The 20,873-nt window shown below is 39.8% G+C and overlaps 1 protein-coding gene across 2 annotated transcripts in view; it reads right to left on the reverse strand.

Annotated features, from left to right (window-relative positions):
- DMXL2 (Dmx like 2) overlaps positions 7,219-20,873 on the reverse strand; it is a 181,059-nt gene continuing 167,404 nt past the window's right edge. The window contains exons 34-44 of one of the 2 annotated variants that reach the window (XM_018054197.1): positions 18,196-18,258; positions 17,317-17,403; positions 17,112-17,233; positions 15,813-15,951; positions 15,082-15,142; positions 14,820-14,947; positions 13,086-13,163; positions 11,719-11,810; positions 10,992-11,044; positions 9,359-9,576; positions 7,219-8,688 (exon numbers count right to left, since the gene is read on the reverse strand). In XM_018054197.1, the coding sequence (XP_017909686.1) occupies positions 8,479-8,688; positions 9,359-9,576; positions 10,992-11,044; positions 11,719-11,810; positions 13,086-13,163; positions 14,820-14,947; positions 15,082-15,142; positions 15,813-15,951; positions 17,112-17,233; positions 17,317-17,403; positions 18,196-18,258 (1,251 nt within the window). In that variant the 3' untranslated portion in view covers positions 7,219-8,478. The remainder of the gene's footprint in view (positions 8,689-9,358; positions 9,577-10,991; positions 11,045-11,718; positions 11,811-13,085; positions 13,164-14,819; positions 14,948-15,081; positions 15,143-15,812; positions 15,952-17,111; positions 17,234-17,316; positions 17,404-18,195; positions 18,259-20,873) is intronic. The other variant, XM_005685773.3, reaches the window with a different exon arrangement.

Consider the following 20,873-nt stretch of genomic DNA (forward strand, 5'->3'; position numbering starts at 1 on the left):
CAGTGAAACTATGATCATGTCGTGTAGGGCCAACCAAGACATATGGGTCATGATGGAGAGTTTAGACAAAATCTAGGTCCACTGGAGAAGGGAATGGCAAACCACTTGAGCATTCTTGCCATGAGAACCCCATGAACAGTATGAGAAGGCAAAAAGATGTGGCACTGAAAGATGAGCTCCCCAGTGCGGCAGGTACGTAATGCGCTGCTGGAGAAGGGTGGAGAAATAGCTACAGAAATAGAGAGGCTTTTGTGATTAGAAGTGCAGTGCATGTTGGGGTCCCTGTGTTTTCTTGAATGATAGATTTCTCGGAATCTGGAGCCAGGTGTAGAAATGTCAGCTCCTTGACTGACCTCTCTTGACAGTGTTTGGGCAGGTATTTGGAGGCTGTCCTTTCTTCTGGGCATTGATCATGTATATTCCCAGGGATAGGTAGTGGGGTTCCTTTCCTCCAGGCAGTCTCCCACAGTTACTGTTTGTAGCCCTGTGAGGATGCTAACTAGACCAGTAGGATTTGATTTCTTCTCGCCCTTCTAATGGACATGCCTGCAGTCATTAGGAATGTGGAAGCATTTTGGTTTCTTACTGAGGTTTAAGTTTTCTGGTTTTGATTTTTCCTTCAAAGGTGTGAAGATAATATAGCTGTAGCAATTGACTTCCTGAAGTTCCATCTCGGCCAAAATTTATTTCTGCAATACCCATCCCGGGACAAGTCCTAAGGGCAGCCATTATGGTTAACAGCCCCCCATGCCCTGTGGACTCTAGGTGCCCCTAAGCCCTGGCTGTCCAGTTGTACGGACAGGACATGTCCACAAGCGGGTAGCATTTTTCCACATCCACCTTGGGTTCCTAGTGCAACCAGAGCCTTAGGGAATGCCAGGTTCCTGGGCTGTGCCTTCCGGTACAATGCGTCTGAGCAACACCTAGGGGCTTGTGTCCCACAACTTCCTCTCCTTAAAGCCATACACTCTTGCATTTTAACTAATCCCAACAGGTCCAGAGCACCCAGATCTAGACACCAAGGTGCCTAGGAAGCTGCACTTTCAGGAAGGAAGCTTGAGCTAGGAACCTTAGCACCAGGAAAGCGTGGAGGTCAGTTGACTATTGTTTCCAAGATCCTCCAGGCCTTGATTCCACTCCAGACTCTGGTCCCAGTCAGAGCTGAGCAGATACTAGAGGTTGAAAAGGGGTTGCCAGGAAGGGCACCCTGCCAGGCTGTCTCGACCTCACCCTGTCCCAACCTGAGACATAAGCCTGCACAGACTCCTGGTATAGGAGAAATATCAAATAAAGTAGGTTCGAGGGGATACAGTAGGAATTGCTTTTCTTTTTTTGACATTGTGCCTATGTTGTATAGTTGACTGGCTGTTCTGTGCTTGTCAGTGTACAGACCTCTGATACAGGTATGATGGTAACTATAGGGTGTATCTATGTTTCTGGGTTTTTTTTGGTCACAGAGCTTCTTGCAGAAGGTCATGCCCCCTGCTGAAAACAAGGTCCTTATGGATTATCTATGTCTGACCCAGTTTTCAGTGTATATGAGGAAGGAAAGAGACTATCTCTGTGGATTACCTTTAGAGATTGCCATTTCTGTGGTCGGGTCAGAGATAGAAACTTCTGTGTGTATGTGAAAAACAAATGAAATAATAATTCTAGTGGATCATCTATGATGGATACAGATTTCTCTGTTTCTGTTAGCCTGGACCCCCTAATTCATCCCCACCCCCTTCACTGCTGGATTTGTCTTTTTCTGTTTCCCTTGGTATGAGATAGAACGTTCTCAGGGTCTCTCTTTGGGGTGTAAATTCGATCCTACGTTTATTTTTTTTCAGTCCAGAGGGGGACATCATGGGCCCTGTGGTCTTATGCTGTCTGGCTGAGTCTCTGGAGCATAGGATCCTTCAATTTCCATCCCTGTGGCTTCCAGGGGCATAACATCCCCGTCTCTCACTGGGGTTTTCTCTGGCCGAGTTAATAGTCCATCCCTTACAGGCAGCACATCTTGTTGAAGCTCTAACGTATCAGTGAGGATTTTGCTATTTCTCTGTCTTGGCTCCTGTGAATATTGCTGCAGTGCCTGTGGATGTGCACGTCTCTTTCTGAATGATGGGTTTCTAGGGGTTTAAGCCCAGGGGTGGGAATGTCAGGGCCTAGGCTTAGTCTCTCGAGAATTTTTTGGCAGGCATTCTAAGACTGTCCATTTTTCTGGAAGTTGCCAGTGAACCTTCACACCAACAGTGTCGGGGGTTCCCTTTGCTCCAGGCCCTCTTCCGCACTTAGTGCCTGTAGCCTTGTGACAACACCTAACTTGCCTGGTGGATCTGATGTCTCCTTGTCCCTTTGATCGGTATTCCTTCAGGAATTAGAGATCTGAGTCTTTTGCCCTGAGTGTAGTATTATGTGCTTTTTGTTGTTCCTTCCAGTGTGTGTTGGAAAATTTACCTGTGCAGTTGGCCACCTGAAAGTCCAAGGTGTGCCATACCTGCCGCAGGACAGGTCCTAAGAACAGCGGTTATCATTCACAGCTCCCTAAGCCTTGTGACTTACAGGTGCCCCTAAGCAAATGTGGTGCCGTTATACCTACACGTAGTGTCCACAAGGTCACAGCACTATTCCTGCCCACCTCAGGTTCCTGGGTCAAACAGAGCCTTAGCCAAAGCTAGCTTCCTAGGTTTGAATTTGAGTGGAATATGCCTGAGGCAAACTTCTTAGTCTTGTTCTCTCTGTGACTTCCCCCGGTGCTTTATATGCCAGACCACCAGACTAATCAGATCCCTGGCCTCATCAAAGGGGCTGGACATGGAAGCCTAGCGTGCTGCAGTTCATGGGGTCGCAAAGAGTTGGACACAACTGCGTGACTGACAGACATGCAACAGATGCTGTCCTACACAGGTAGCCTGAGGCAGTTTTCCTTTAGGGACTGGATATGAGTCTCTCACAAGCTTATTTCCTCTAACTCTTTGTGTCAGCCTGCAAACTCTTAGTTCCCTTAAGAGTGGTGGGGGTGGGTGTGTGTGTGTGTAGCTTAAGTTGAAGTATCCACCAGGAAGTCCAAAGACATCTAGTATTGGTAATATGCCTACCATATATTTCTCAGAGTCCGTGGGAATCTGTGTGAAGTATTAGATTATCTGTGGAGAAACCCAGGTGTTGCAAGAGGGCATCAGAGGGCAGACACACTAAAATCATAATCACAGAAAACTAGTCAGTCTGATCACACAGACCACAGCCTTGTCTAACTCAATGAAACTAAGCCATGCTGTGTGGGGCCACCCAAGACAGACAGGTCATGGTGGAGAGGTCTGACAGAATGTGGTCTATTGGAGAAGGGAATGGCAAACCAGTATTCTTGCCTTGAGAACCCCATGAACAGTATGAAAAGGCAAAATGGTAGGATACTGAAAGAGAAACTCCCCAGGTCAGTAGATGCCCAATATGCTACTGGAGATCAGTGGAGAAATAACTCCAGAAAGAATGAAGGGATGGAGCCAAAGCAAAAACAATACCCAGTTGTGGATGTGACTGGTGATAGAAGCAAGGTCCGATGCTGTAAAGAGCAATATTGCATAGGAACCTGGAATGTTAGGTCCATGAATCTAAAAGGAGATCAGTCCTGGGTGTTCACTGGAAGGACTGATGCTAAAACTGAAACTCCAATACTTTGGCCACCTAATGCAAAGAGTTGACTCATTGGAAAAGACTCTGATGCTGGGAGGGATTGAGGGCAGGAGAAGGGGACAACAGAGTATGAGATGGCTGGATGGCATTGCCGACTTGATGGACACGAGTTTGAGTGAACTCCGGGAGTTGGTGATGGACAGGGAGGCCTGGCGTGCTGCGATTCATGGGGTCGCAAAGAGTCACACACGACTGAGCGACTGAACTGAACTGAGGGCAATATTTACAAAACAATGCAGGGCTATGTGGGTTTGAACCGAGGAGTGAAACTCATTTGAATTCTTACATGGCAGAGTTTGAGTCTCAACTGTCTTACCTATAAAACAGGGATTTTGAAATCTATTTATCACTAACAATAGAAACAATGCCTCATGGGTTTGTTTGGGGGGTTCTAGCATTGATGTTTTCACTGCTATGGCCTGAGTTCAATCCCTGGTCACGGAACTAAAATCCCACCAGCCACGTGGTACAGAGAAAAAAGAAGAAAAAAAAAAACAAGGAAAAGAATTATGTTGGATTTTTTTGTCTTTCAGACCAGCAAAAACTGTGGAAATCCCACTAACAGGTCTGCCTTGCAAGAAATGGTTAAAGTTCTTCAAGAGATAGAAAACTGTATGGATCAGAAACTTATATCTACATAAAGAATGGAAAAGAAATAGAAAAAATAAATGTAGGTAAGACCTTATTTTTTTATTCATAATTGATTTCCATACGTAACTGTTAAAGGTAATAACAGAGACAATGTACTGAGATGATGGAAAATGGAAGTGAATGATAGCAACGTTATAGAAGTGGCAGAGAGCAACTGTGAACAGTATAGCTCACGTGTACTGTCTATGAAGCGGTATAATGTTACCTGAAAGTAACTTAAATTTGTGGCAAATGTATTAAGAAAAATTTTAGAGCAGCCACTTAAACTCATTTTACAGAAGTATAATAGATTTAATAAGAGAAGATAAAGCTGAATCACATTAAATGCTCAACTAACATCAGAGAAGGCAGAAAAGATTTTTTTAAAGTGCAACAAAGAGAAAACAGTTATAGCTGTATCAATATTTACCATTTTCTTATCAATAATCACTTTAAATGTAAATGATCTAAATATACCTGTAAAAGACAGGATTTAAAAAAAAAAAACAACAAAACCCAAGACCCAACACCTACAGTAAAGACACAGATTAAAAGTAAAGAAATGGAGAAAGGTAAACTATGCTAACATGACTCAAAAGAAAACTAAAAGAGCTATGTTAATTTCAGACAAAATAAGACTTCAGAACAAGTAAAATATATCTACTTTTTTAGATTCTTTTCCCATATAGGCCATTAGAGTACTGAGTAGAGTTCTCTGTACTGTACAGTTGGTCCTTATGTTTTCAGTCGTGTCTGACTCTATGCAACCCCACAGACGACAGCCCACCAGGCTCCCCCGTCCTTGGGATTCTCCAGGCAAGAACACTGGAGTGGGTTGCCACTTCCTTCTCCAATGCATAAAAGTGACAGTGAAGTCACCCCGTCGTGTCCGACTCTTAGCGACCCCATGGACTGCAGCCCACCAGGCTCCTCCATCCATGGGATTTTCTAGGCAAGAGTACTGGAGTGGGTGCCATTGTCTTCTCCGATATTTTATATACAGTATTGTGTACATGTCAGTCCCGATCTTCCACTTTATCCCTCCCTTCCCTTACCCCACTGGTAACCGTAAGTTTGTTTACTACATTTGTAACTCTACTTCTGTTGTGTTAAATAAGTTCATTTGCATCCTTTTTTAGACTCCTCATGAAAACAATATCATATGCTATTTATCTTTCTTTCTCTGACTTCATTCTGTATAACAATCTCTTGGTCCATCCATGTTGCTGCAAATGCAGTTTGGTGTTTTTTTTTATGGCTGCATAATATTCGTGTGTGTGTGTGTGTGTGTGTGGTTGCCTCCATGTTCTGGCTGTTGTGAAACAGTGCTGCAATGTACACTGGGATGCATGTACCTTTTTGAGTTATAGTCTTCTCTGGATATATGCCCAGGAGTAGTATCACTTTACACAGATCAGAATGGCCATCATCAAAAATCTACAAACAATAAGAGCTGGAGAGGGTGTGGAGAAATGGGAACCCTCCTACACTGTTGGGCTGGAATGTAAATTCCAGTAGCCATTATGGAAAACAATATGGAGGTTCCTCAAAAAACAAACTAAAACTAGATTTAGCATATATGATCCTGAAATCCCACTCCTGGGCATATATCCAGAAAAGATGAAAACTCTGATTTGAAAATACAAGCACCCAGTGTTCATTGTAGCACTGTTTACAACAGATGAATGGAGAAAGAAAATATGGTATACATATACAATGGGATACTATGCAGCCATTAAAAAGAATGAAATACTGCCATTTGCAGTAATATGGATAGACCTTCAGATTTTCATACTAAGTAAACCTTCAGAGAAAGACAAATGATATCATTTATATGTGGAATCTAAAAAAATAATACAAATGAACTTATTTACAAAACAGAAACAGACTTACAGACATAGAAAACAAACTTACGGTTACCAAAGGGGAAAGAAAGGTGGTATGGGGGATAAATCAGGAGGATGGGATTAACAGATACACACCACTATATATAAAATAGATAAACAAGGATTTACTGTATAGCACAGAGAACTGCATTCAATATAATGGAAAAGAACTGGAAAAATATATATAACTGAATCACTTTTTTTTTTAATTTAAATTTATTTATTTTAATTGGAGGCTAATTACTTTACAATATTGTATTGATTTTGCCATACATCAACTGCACACCTAACACAGTATTGTAAATCTTCTAAAATTTTGAAAAATTCTATTACCTTAGAGATTGACCAAATCACCAGGTACTATTTTAGTATCATACATACAGTGATGGAGAGAATGCAACATAGAGAAGTTACTGTATGCAGAACTGTGGTAAGTGTATATGGATGCATGCTCAGTCATGTCCGACTCTTCTGTGACCCCATGAACTGCCGCCTGCCAAACTCCTTTGTCCCTAGGATTTTCCAGGCAAGAATACTGGAGCGGGTTGCCATTTCCTCCTCCAGGGGATCCTCCTGACCCAAGGATCACACACTTGTCTCCTGCGTTGCAGGCAGATTCTTTACCTGCTTAGCCACTGGGGAAAGCCCCGGTAAGTGTATGTGTATACCTACAATTTTTGTCACATTTGTGTTCCTACATATTTAGGCATCCTCCCTTTTCTTCACCTCCACATGAGCACCATCCCCAGCTTAGCTCCTTCACCAGTGTGGACACCAAAATGCACTCTAATCAACAAGAAGATAATGTTAGTTCTTACCCTACTGAATCCCAACATTGTGCGCCTTCTGTCTGGTCACCTCTATATCCCGTTTCCTAAAATGGCTTCTCATATAGAAGGCACTTGTAAATATTTGTAAATGAATGAACTGCCCAATATCTTAAGAATTTTCCAATAGTTAAGCAAAGTTTTATTAAAGTTAAAATGATCTCAACTGTTATAAATATTATCAAAGAATGCCACACCAAACTGAGATAAAACTCTAACAAATAACATTTATTTTTCTTTTACATATGTATTTCACAGCCTAAATACCACACTGCCTTCAGAGAAAGGTGCTTTGATGCCATTATATTTTACTATTTACTGCACAGGCGTTAAACATTCTCATTAACAGGATGAGACAATTTGCTGGTAAACAAACATTTAAACACACAGACACTGGTTTCAATATTTCAAGAACATATGTTTGGTCATAACCAAGAAGTACATCAAAATATGACAACATTGGCTAATATTTTTCAAGCAAATAATATTTAACTCTGCATAGTTTATACAATAGGCTGTGATAATAAATAATATCACCAATCTCATCAACTATTAATTGGCCACAAAAAGCCTAACATTCATTTTAATTATGATATGAAATGCTCTACTGGTGTAGTTTCAACATAGCCTTCAAATGTTGTGGGTGTTTAACCTTGAAGAGTGAAAAGAAAAAGTACTAAACTGACTAAAAAAGAAGTATTAACTTGGTATGGTTTGGTTAACTACAAATATGTCATGTCCAACTATTACATTCCTAACATGAAGGCAAATATTTAAATAGAAAAACTAGCAGTCCAAAAAACGTGAATGTGCAAACTGTGAGGAAAACATTGCATTTAAATTTGCACTCATTTGCAAATTACAGTACTAGCTCAGTATAAACACTAACAGGAAAAATATTCAGCAGGAAAGAATGGGAACAACCTCTCACAGCAGAGAACTAGTCACTGAACACGGCTCCAAAGCTTAGAGTGTTTCTGGTGACCTGGAGCTTCAAACTCCTTATGACTGTTCTTCATTCAACAAAGGAGACTGCAGGCATGCTACAATCAGTGGTAAGAATAGGAAGAAAAACCTGAAACAGCAACATTTTCTTCCTAGATTTGGTGTAAAATTCTTCTCATTATTATAACTTAGTTACAGGCTAACTTCTAACCTTGATTGTTTTCTGAGTCAGGTTTGCTAAATGCTGTAAAGAATAGCTACCTTCATACAATACTAGGTTTTTGCTTTATTTAAATATTGTCAGCATGATAAAAGGTTACATGCACAGTCATTCTACCAGCCCACATAGGCACAACTCGGCCTAACACTCACCTTCGATCAGATTCTACACAGAGATTCTCTGTATTGTTTTCAGTGGGTAAACAACTGCTTGGAAAGCAGAAATGCCTAATAATTTCTGCAGGGTGTTTTTAACTGAAGTGTTTATAAAAATAAAGCTCCAACCTTTAAGCCTACAGAATGTCAAGAATTCTATGAGGGATGTTAAAAGCACTGGGCAAAACCCTGGTTTTCAATGTCCCGTCTGCCCCACAGGAGAAGATCCGGTTGCCCTGGGTGATGTTGATCTGCATGACTCCAGCCCCCAGGTTCCTGAATATGGACTGTTTAGCGTGTTCATTTTTAAATGAATGAATTAGGCCATGGCCTGTCAATCTCCAAACCTAGTTTAGAGGAAAACGTGAAAACAAAAAGTGTAAGTCTTTTCAGAAAGAGATGAGAAACTTTCAAAAACATGGCCTTCACCTGTGTTCTCCCAACCCAAATGACATCTTTAAAGCCCAAACTTCCCCCTTAACTACCTCCTTCCCAACAGCTTATTTAATAGAAACACCACTCAACAGGGCTTATTTACTATCCTTACAGTTCCCTGTACCGTCTTTCAAATTCCTTTTTTTCACATCCGCTTATTTCATATTAACCATATATAACCCCATTTCTAGTTCAATTAAATACATTCCTAACATACTAAGCTTTGGCCCTGGGGCAGTATAAAAGGACAGTACTGCCTCACTTATCTGGAAACCTCAACTGTGCAAAATAGAGTCAGGGACTGGAGACAGAAATGGGGAGAGGGGAGGAGGTCCCCAGAAACTCCATGTGTTAATTAAACACATAGAGTTCCTTAAAGCTTTTAATGACCTGAGAGTATACTGAGTTCATCTGGTTTTCTAGGTCCTAACAAGAACCACACAGAAGGAAGGAGGGAAGGAAGCAAGAGACAGTGTTCACACAAAGAGGGTGGTGAGTTTTTTGCTGTGGTTCCCCTTCCCAATCAGCCTTGATAGAAGATAAACATAAAAGCACATTTGCACATCTCTCATACCGACTCACCTTGATGTTACCTTCTGCTGAACCTGTAGTAAAATACTCCTCACAGGGGTCGAGAGCCAGTGCCTTAATAGCAGAGTCATGCGCCTGGAACGTGTGCATTAGCTGTCTCTGCCTGATGTCAAAAATGCAGATGTATCCTTTCCTGCCTCCAGATATGAGGAGTTGCTGTTTTGGTGCATACTGAAGCACCGTGGCACCATGATCGTGGCATGTGAAACCTGAAGAGAAACATCAAGAGTCTTTCCCAAACCATGTCTACTTTGGCACTGCTGGTAATTTTTAAATACAGATTTCAGTAATACAGAAATTACTGCCACAGTTTCCCTTCTAAATTTCTATAATCATGATCAAAGTAAAAAGATTGTAAGCACTGACAGGAAAAAAACTTCTTATTCATAACCTCAGTATGAAAACATACATACACACAGGAAGTTTAAGCTCTAACTAAGCTATACTGTCTCCTAAGAATGCAGAAGCCAAAATACAGAGAACAAGCTTCTCAGTGATACACGACGTCTTTACTAATACCCACCATGACAAGTATTCACCCTTTCACAGTCCCTGTCCATATACAAAGCCTCATCAAAAATTGTCTAGAGCGCAGGGAACCATTTAATATCCTGTGATAAACCATAATGGAAAAGAATGTAGGTACAACTGACTCTCGTTGCTACATAGCAGAAATTAACATTGTAAATAAACTATTCTTCTTAACGAAGTAATTAAAACTACACTAGTGTGAAAACGGCCAGCTACAAATTAAGAAGCTATCCTTCCTGGGACTCTCTGCATTCTAATATGATTAAAGCCTTAATTTAAAAGATGTTAATAATTATTCACTAAAAAAAGAATTTTTCAATCAAAATTGAAAATTACATCTCTCAAATAATACATCTTCATCGTAAAAGAAATCTTTCTTTTTTTTTTAAGTCCACCTAGCTTTGTTTAACTCAAAACTTACTAGAGCTTTGAGCATTTTGGGGGGCATTGTGTGGAAAACTGATCTTTTGGATGGCAATCTGGAAACACTGTCACAAAAGGAATAATGTTCAATTGGCATTGTTCATACTTCTAATTCATCATAAGGTTAACTTTCATTTTATGGTTAGGTTTAATTCTTTAACATATGATCTCATTTCTGTTGAGCCCAGTAAATACTTTGCCACTAAATCCTTCAACAGCCTTGACTCTGCGACCATATGGACTGAAGCCCACCAGGCCCCTCTGTCCGTGGGATTCCACAGGCAAGAAAACGGGAGTGGATTGCCATGACCTCCTTCAGGGGATCTTCCCAACCCAGGGATCGAACTCTTGTCTCCTGTGACTGCTGCATTGGCAGGTGGGTTCTTTACCACTGGCACCATCTGGGAAGACTTGTTAGTAGCACCACTCCCCATACTATATTTTCTGAAGGGAATACAACACAAAGATTATTCTAGCCTAGCTGGATGTCTGTGACCATACATAGTTACCTCAGCAAGCCAGCCAGCATTCCAGTTAACTTTTAGAATTTTATTCATTCTATATATTTCTCCATTTTTAACCCGTGAACAAACTATACACACTGAACTTACTAGTTAAAACCAGGAAAGCACTCTTTCATAGCATAATGAAAATCGAAGAGTTGACTCACCATGAATGAGGCTGTTTCCAGGTGTTATCAATGTGTCCCAGAGGCATACATTTCTAATAAAAATACATCATAGATAAGTTGTTTTAAGTCATCACTGGGATAAACTATGTCTTTACATCAAATATTTTCACTTATTGAGTCTTATGGTTTTTTGGTTCACTTACATTTATAAAGCAGTGATTCTCAACTAGGATGAGGGTAGAGGTTAGGACTGAGAATATATCTCTTCCAAGAGTCTATCCTTTTCAAACTACAGGGTTCTGTGTCTCACATGGTCCCACCTGACTCGTCCCCATCTCATCTCCTGGCCCTCTCTCTTTTCCATTATTATTCCAGGGAAAATGAGACATTATTTCCTGAGTAGAAGAAACACTTCTCTCTCCCTGGGCATCAACACCACAGGGAAATGAGAGGTATCATTCATGGGCACATGCTGCCAATGAAAACAATCGAAGGCAAAGAAAATGTTGAGAATGCTACAGAGTCTCAAAAATCTGCCAGTATTTAATACCAGTTAAAAGGAATTCCACATACTTATTAGTAGATTATATTGGGAGTAATTTTGGCCTGTTTCTGATAAGGAAAGCTGCTCAAAAGAATTTGTAACAAAGTTTTTGTATTTCTGAGGTTGAAAAACCTGACTAAATACAGAAATCCATACTTTCTAGCAAGAGTGCCTTTCTGCCTAAAATAGGCTTATTTCTGGTTTGCATCTTTGTCAACCTACCTGTTATCATTGGAGTGTCCAGATGTGGCAACTAGACTTGAAGAGGTAACAAATGCAAAGTCACTTGCGGCTTTACTGTGGCACTGCCAGCTCTGTAGGGACGAAGTGCAGCTGCTGTTATCTCAGAACCCAGTAAGATGTGGTAAGCACACACACACATCTCTGCTAATCACTTACTACATGCAAAAGCTGGAGACAGTTTTTAAAATCTAGAATAAGGAGTAAGTGATAGGATTTGCTGTCATCTGCACATTATTTGGCTAATATCAAACAAGCTAGTAAAAACAACCAACTTTTTTTAAGATTATGTAACAAAGGGATAGAACAAGTACATGAATTTAAGCAAGCAATTTAATTAAGGGCCCAGGCAATTTTAGTGCTTATCTCAAATACATTTAATAAGCTTTAATAATATTAAATCATAACAAACAGCCACCACCCAAAGAGGAACAACTCCTACATGCCCATCTAGTCTTAGACCTGAAGGACTCAAGTCAAACTATAGCCTTAATACCACTGCTGTGGGCCCTGCCTTTACTCCAGGTAAAGAGCAATAATAAAAAAACAAAGTAAAAGTGGTCCTGCAAAATAATGCACAGGTTTAAGGTTGCCCAAGACTGCCTGAAGATGTTCCAGAGCTGTAGCAAACCACTTACTGAGACAGACATGACTCTCCTTTTTGGATCAGGTGTGGAAGAACAGAAACTTGGAGGTGAGGAGTCAGGAGAAGGAGCAGGGTATTTAAAATAAAACAGACATTTTTCTGTTTGGAATTATTTTGGTATATTACAGAAATGACAAAGACCAGAGGGTAGATTGAAGGTCACTTCCACTTCTATAAAGATTTTATGACACAGTCTATATGTGTTAATTTAAGAGAATCATCTCCAGACATGCTCAGCTGCATCATCAAATGACTGAAATGGGATTTGGATTAATGGATGAAGTCACCTATGGGGATTGGTTATTTTAAAATCTAGTAAGTAATATTCTGGAGCAAACTGGCATGCATGGAACTGTCTGGTTCTTATTATAGTACCTAAAATGAATCACTATAAAATTCTATCATTAGGAAGTTACAGATTTCAAAATGGATGAAAGTATAATAAAAATGTATCTTAAATAGTACTACACACAGGGAAGGCCCCTAAAAATTTTCAAATACAATGGTCATCCCTGAGGCTGTGAAAACCACAGTTTTGGTTATTCTGATCTAGAAGGAGGGCAATGATGGGTGCTGGGCTACGGTTCCTGGCAGAGTGGTCCCTTTCCCAAAAGATCTACCAGTGGGATTTGCTGTCTGAAACAAACACTTTACAAACAAGGCAGCCTCTGCACGTACCCTGGGAATACTGAGTGATACTTACCATGTAAGGTTTAGGATTTGACGCAGTTTGGTTTACTTGCCAGATACTCAGAAAACCCTCTCCATCCGCAACACCACACTGTAAGAATAGTGTGAATATTAAACACCGCTTCTGAGTAGCCATGTCAAAGTTAAAATCACTTATCAAGAGGAGAGTCACTCAGTCCCACTTTACCAACATCCTGCCTGTACGTATGTTCCTGCTGCTGTAGTTCTCAGTCAGTTCAGTCGCTCAGTCGTGTCTGACTCTAGATTGCAACCCTATGAATCGCAGCACGCCAGGCCTCCCTGTCCATCATCAACTCCCGGAGTTCACCCAAACTCATGTCCATCGAGTCGGTGATGGCATCCAGCCATCTCATCCTCTGTCATCCCCTTCTCCTCCTGCCCTCAATCTTTCCCAGCTCAGGGTCTTTTCCAATGAGTCAGTTCTTCGCTTCAGGTGACCAAAGTATTGGAGTTTCAGCTTCAGCATCAGTTCTTCCAATGAATATTCAGGACTCATTTCCTTTAGGATGGACTGGTTGAATCTCCTTGCAGTCCAAGGGACTCTCATGAGTCTTCTCCAACACCACAGTTCAAAAGTATCAATTCTTCGGCGCTCAGCTTTCTTCACAGTCCAACTCTCACATCCACACATAACCACTGGAAAAACCATAGCCTTGACTAGACAGACTTTTGTTGGCAAAGTAATGTCTCTGCTTTTTAATATGCTGTCTAGGTTGGTCTCAGGAAACCCCAAGTACTGCAGCTATCCTGCCACCTTTTAAAGGCTTTTCCATGCCTATTTCACTGCTTTATTCCAAATTTCTGTAGTATAATTTGGGGGGGGGGGGAACCTGGTTTCTCTCAGGTGCCTAACTTCACACAGGGGCACCATCAATACATACAACAAAAACAGAATTCTTTACAATCACAGAATATTTAGTGTATCTGTAAGTGGATAATTAATTGATCCACACAAAATTCTGTGGATTTATGCTCTTATTGAGAGCCAAAGGGCTATATAAACAAACACCAAACTGCCTCAGTTCAGTTGTTCACTGTATCCACCCTCTGTGACTCCATGGACTGCAGCACGTCAGGCTTCCCTGTCCATCGCCAACTTCCAGACCTTGCTCAAGCTCATGTCTATCGAGTCGGTGATGCCATCCAACCATCTCATCCTCTGTCATCCCCTTCTCCTCCTACCTTCAATCCTTCCCACCATCAGGGTCTTTTCAAATGAGTCAGTTATTTGCATCAGGTGGCCAAAGTATTGGAGTTTCAGCATCAGTCCTTCCAATGAATATTCAGGACTGATTTCCTTTAGCATGGACTGGCTGGATTTCTTTGCAGTCTAAGAGACACTAAAGAGTCTTCTCCAACACCACAGTTTAAAAGCATCAATTCTTTGGCGCTCAGCTTTCTTTATAGTCCAACTCTCACATCTATATATGACTAATGGAAAAACCATAGCTTTGACTAGACAGACCTTTGTCAGCAAAGTGAAGTCTCTGCTTTTTAATATGCTGTGTAAGTCGGTCACAGCTTTTCTTCCAAGGAGCAAGTGTCTTTTACTTTCATGGCTGCTGCCAACATCTGAAGTGATTTTGGAGCCCCCCAAAACTAAACTGCCTGCTAAGCTTAAATTTATAGTGACTGAATTTGTTTTTAGATGTAGCTTTACTAGCCATTTATTCATAAATACCCAGTTATTTTCCGATGAATTTACTAGTAACCCCCTAGAACTAACCTTGTTGCCCTGTGAATTAAAATATAATCTGGTGACTCTTGCATTGCCGGCTTGGCGGAAACAGACAAGCTGCTGAGGTCGTGTCCACTCAAACATTCGTACACTGCCATCCTGAGCACCTGTAAGATCTGAGACACAAGAGGAAAAGCAAAAACTTAAGACATAAAGCTACAGAAAGGGTTCCAATGCTTCCAATTCTATAAGCCAGCTTCAGAATGGTAGAAGCCACTCACAGTTCTTTGTTGATGAATAAAACACTTACAGTACTGATGGACTGGGTGTGACGTCATTCTTTTAACATTATGGAGATTTCTTTTCATAAGCTTTAAAAGAAGATGAAAATGAATTTATATTGTGGCATCGCAGAAGAGATAAGGAAGGATATGGTTCAGGCCACATCTAATTCTATAATTCTAATAACATTTATTCTCTCACACTGGATTATTACTAAAATAAACCCTGCTGTGGATTTTCTGACCCCCTAAATACATGACACTTGTCTGAACAGGCTGGGGAAGCACAGTCACTTGATGGCTTGGCCCTGGTCTGTGTGGACTATGAGGACACCAAGCGGCTTCATCTAGGGATCAAGGGAACTCTCCTCCAAGTGCCCGTCCCTAAGGACAATCAGAACTATCTCCAGATTCTTCAGAGCAGAACATGAGAATGGGACCCCTTGACTACCATGATTAACAATAATGTTATTGGTGCGCTTTTCAAACACAGAGCAGACATGAATTCCTTTCCATCTGTTTACCACCATGTGCCTCTCAGTTTGCTCATTTATAAAATGAAAATCACCTAGGTTGTTATGAGAAGAAAAAAAGCATGCACCTGAGACAAACTCATAGCATGCTAGCTATCGTCACTGTGGTGTACTAACTACTGGTCAGGGCTCAGATCTGCAGCCCACCATTCCTATGTCAAAGTCACTTAAACCTATTTTTGAGTGAGTCCATATCCAGAAACCATACCTAATAGTAAATGACATACCACACTAGCTCCAGTGCTAGTCTGTCCACTGCCCAGCCATGGCAGAGATGAAGATGGATGCACCTGACTTGCTGAATAGGATGTTGCAGTGGGTTGATAAAGAGTTGTAGTGGAACCACGGTAATCAATATCATCTGAACTGTGGAAAACATTCGTGTGTTACTGTGAAAGTTCCATTTTTCAACACAAATTCCAATTACAGACCTTTTTATCTACCCAAAGGACAGTCTCTATTTTAAAAAAATAAAATGAATAAATATCCATGAGGAAAACTTAGGTACAAGTCCTAATCATCACCAATTTTAGTACTGGTTAACTTTTTGCATTTAGGCAAAATGTAAGTTAAATGTTTGGGGGAATTTTGTTGTTGTACAAATTAGAGCAAATGTTTGTTTTGAAGTATTTAACACAGATTGGCTTTTTATCCTGTATAGAAAAAGATTGTATGTTCTCTTCAAGTACAGATACCCATTTATAAAATTCATACATTTTAAAGAAATCTAAGTTTTCCTAGAGTGAGGTATTAGTTATCACATTAAAATGTTAATTTTTAATTGTTATATAACACAGTTCCATCTATCCTGAAGTATGACTGCAACTTAGTTATATTCTATACTAACAAGTGAGAACCAGAACAGTGGAAGAGGCTATCCTGGCACCATTCCCAGTACATAAAATTTCCAAGAGTCTGGAGAAAAGAAGAGGGAGGGCAAACGTGGAGGAGACACCCCAAAATAGGTAAGTGTTCCTGCACTCTTGGTGCAGTGTCCAGAGTTTTACTGAAAAGTAAGGCTGTCTACATTTTTATCTTAAAAAAAAAAGGTATGCTTATAAGGAGATAAGAAGAAACACTGAAAATTAGTAAATATGACTCAGTCTACTTAATATATTTGTATATTCTGCTTTTTACAGTAATTATCCAAATCAGCTAAATTTATTTACCACTGTGTAAATTTCTGACATTTCTTTGGAGTTAAATGTCAGTAATTAGCATTAGGCTTTGAGGATTTTTCTGACTCAAACCCTAGGAATAGCTCAGGGTCTAATGGAAGAAGTAGGAGTACTTTGTACACTGAAGTAAAGGAGAGCCTTTTATTGGTAGCTAAACCAATTATGTTTGTCTCCTTCTCAAATGAAGGGAGAAAGACACACATAGTTTTCAAGACAATTCAAATCACAAGCATAACCATTTAATAGACTCTGAAGAAAGCTATATTTAAAATTGACTACTATACTCCATGCAAAATGCTTTTGGTGTTAAAAATAAATAAATAAATAGACTACATAAGGTAAGCAAACCTTTTGGATTCTCTGTCATATTCTTCTCCAATCCATATGTATGATTGACAGGCCAGCAGAGAAGTAATATCGAGCTCTTGTACATCATGTGTTGAAGCCAAAACAATTTCATTACAGTTTGCCTATAAAGCAAAGGCAGAGTCAATAACTAAGCAATTTCACTAAATCAAAGTACTACATTCTTCATAATGACTGAAGCATTTACCTTATTAATGGAAAATGCCATGATCATATCCGACTCTTTATGAATGATTTTTGCCTTTCCGCCTGGATAGCCCAGATCTGCTTCAACCTACAAGACACATGTCAGCAGTTTTAGTTGTCACAGCACAGCTTTATAAAGATACACGTATATCCCACAAAACTTTAAAGGACAAGAAGAAAATGTAGCAGCAGCAAGAAAGAAGGTACCAGTAATTTTAGTGGGTTGATAATTAAATGTGGAATTAGCTTTGATTCTCTGATGCCTGTAATCACCCCAATTACAAAATTTCCATTTGATTACAGGATACTGAGTAACTGTCACAAAAGATTAGCTAACATAATTTTCATTAGTGTTTATAACAGAAAATGTGTCTCTTGTCTCTTCCCAAAGTGCACAAAGATACAGCAGCAAGAATGTGAGAGAAAAAGACACAGAAAGATAATGGAGTCATGTAAGAAATGAAATATTTTTAAATAAGGGTGATGAGATAGGAGTAAGAAGTTGGAGAGAAGAACAATTAGAAAGGAATGAAGGAGATGGATGAGGGGAAAGTGTTATGCTTACAGTCAAAGGTGACAGGAAGGAAACAAGAGGCAGAATCAAGAAGGAGGAAACAAAAAACAATCATGCTTTAGAATAGATTTTGAAAAGGGACCAAAGTGAAGATGGGACAGGAAGCAACAAGGAGAAGAACCAACTGCAAGAGAGCTCAAGCCTGACACAGTGGAGCATCTCCTACCCTGTGCCACTGAGGTGTGTGGGAGCAATGAGCACTCTGACTAGTTAGCCAGCTGGGCAGATCATGGTTAGTATCAGAGATGCGGGGTTAGCTCCTTGAACTTTAAAGAATGAGCTAAATTTGAGAGCATGGAACACTACCTTGATGTGGCAATCTTCTGCTACGCAGTTTTGTTTGACCTGCTCCACATGTTCTTCTATAGACTTAAACAACACCACATCGTCACAAATGCAAAACACACGCATGAAACGGAATTATAAAAAAAAAAAAAGAAAATCTTCAAATTGAAATGGACACTCCATCACTTAAAGATGGTAAAAATGATTTTACAAGCACAACATTAAGAATTAAACTGAGTAAAATGTGATATCAGATAAAACACAACACAAAACATGCAAAATTTATGTATCATACATTTAAAAGCAATTTCAAAATAAAAATTCATTAAATTCATTATTTGTATGTCAGTTATATAACTTGGAAGTTCTAACTGTAAACTCAAAAAAACCCAAAATTTTGAAAAATAAAACCTATTTATACAAGCAGATGTATTCTCTACTATATAGATTCCTATCCTTATAGGCGTTTATTTCAAGTAAAAAATGAAAACTTTTCCTAAACACAGATTAAAGTACTGATAATTATTTCATTCTTACTCAGAAGGAATACATCCATGAAGAGAGATTCAAGGATTAAAATTCACATCAACCATTTACTACACATAATCTTGGATTTTTCTCCTTACAAGTACATGTTTGATGAGCTAAGGCTTGGTAAAGAAATCACACAAATAACTTTGCTCCTGGTTGATGACGGGGCCATTAGGGATGCCTACAATCAGAAGTGGTATTTCTGCTCTGCTGTGGAAACCTCTGAAGGTTTCATCGCAGCAACATATTCCTCCTAATACCAAAACTTCCTGAAGTGCCTGCTTCTCTAGCCAACATGCCCAACACCCCACGCTTTCTGTGACTGCCCGAGGGCTGCTGCAGCTGACACTGAAGGAATGGGACATGTGTGCAGAGGGTGACTCAGCAGAACCCAACTGCTGAAGACCCTATCTACCTTTAATCAAGGGGCTAAGCTTCCCACACGTACCGATTTCACAAAGACTTGTTCTGTAGAGTAGTCTCTAACATACTCAGTGAGTAAACATATCTTCTAGTGATTCTAAAATTTCAGCATTTCTCAGAATTTTATTTTTATTGTGATTTAAAAAAATTAGCCAACATTTTAGCATTCTTAGGATTATTTTGTCAATTTTGGTAATTAATTCACTAGATTTACCAAACATATAGACCACCAATATCCTATTTAATAATCAAAAAAGATAAACCACTCTTATTATATAGGTAGTTTTAATAAATTTTGCATATTTCTGAATTAAATTACCAATTTCATTTTGTCCTAACAGCCTTAACATTGTTTTTATAATGTTTTTTCATACACGAAAACCATTTTTTCAGCAGATCTGTGCTTTCAACACAGTAGCCACTAACCATATGTGGCTGTTTAAACAAAATTAAAAATTCAGTTCCTCAATCACACTAGCCATATTTCAGCTGCTCAATAACCACATGTGGCTGATGACTACTATACTGTAAAGAACAGATACAAATTTCCATCATCACAGAAAGTTCTACTGGAGAGTACTGAACAAGACACTGGGCTTCGCAGGCGGCACAGTGATAAAGAACCACTTGCCAATGCAGTAGACACACAAGGTGGAGGTTCGATCCAGGGTTGGGAAGATCCCCTGAAGGAGGAAATGGCAACCCACTCCAGTATTCTTGCCTGGGAAATTCCAGGGACAGGGGAGCCTGGTGGGCTACAGTCCATGGAGTCACAGTCAGACACGACTGAGCCACTGAACACGAAGCACGAACAAGATACTGATTTCATTCAACAATTTAAATTCAAAGGTACAAAAGGGTTCATGATAAAAATTCTTCCATGTAAACCCCCAGCCACGTACTTCCCATGCTGGAGCCAACCAACACTCACATAAAGAGCATTTTAAGAAATGTTCCATTTATGTCTGTCCCACGTCCCTGTACCTGGAGAGCCTCTTCTGGTAGAAAAACAGAAAAGTACATACAGCTTGGCCTGCTGATTCCAAGAGCACAGAGATGGAGGGACACAGAGAAGTGGAGGTAAGGGGCAGAATCGGGGAGACTTTTGTTAAGAATGAGGGAAACCAGAAAGGAGACAACAGATCCTGAATCTCAAGACAAGTACTGAGGGTCCAATCAACCTTGACCCTGGCTTCCCACAGCACTCTGAGGCTCTGATGATTCAACAAAAGAAAACTGCCAGAAACCTTATGAACAACTAAAGCATACTTTTAAGAAATCAGTCAATAATCTGAAGAACTAACACTCGGAAAATTGATCCTTTAATAAACTGGCTTTCTGTGAATAACAGAGCTCTAATTAAGCAATATCTTTTATCTTAAATCTATTTCTTAGACTTTCTATATCTTATTTTATGGGATTTGGACTCAGTATCACTATAGAAAATGCAGTAAACAACAGATTAAATGAGAGGAAATGAATTTAGCTCTGGGGTTCCCTCAACAAAACCCTACATCAATAATTTCCATACCACTGGGGTCTTTTGTTATCAAAAGAGCTTATAAGACACAAAAGAATCCCTATACTTCATTTCTCCAGTTCCTCACTTAAGTACATAATTTTTAAATCCACAGAAAAAATAAATGACTGTTGACCAGAACTGACCACAATGGCCATCCAAGTGAGTGAATGATTAGTGAAAAGAATGAGTTTGGTTCTGATGCCATAGGCATGGGGAACATTTG

This window comes from Capra hircus, chromosome 10, assembly GCF_001704415.2.
Source record: "Capra hircus breed San Clemente chromosome 10, ASM170441v1, whole genome shotgun sequence".
NCBI classification, from domain to species: Eukaryota; Metazoa; Chordata; class Mammalia; order Artiodactyla; family Bovidae; genus Capra; species Capra hircus.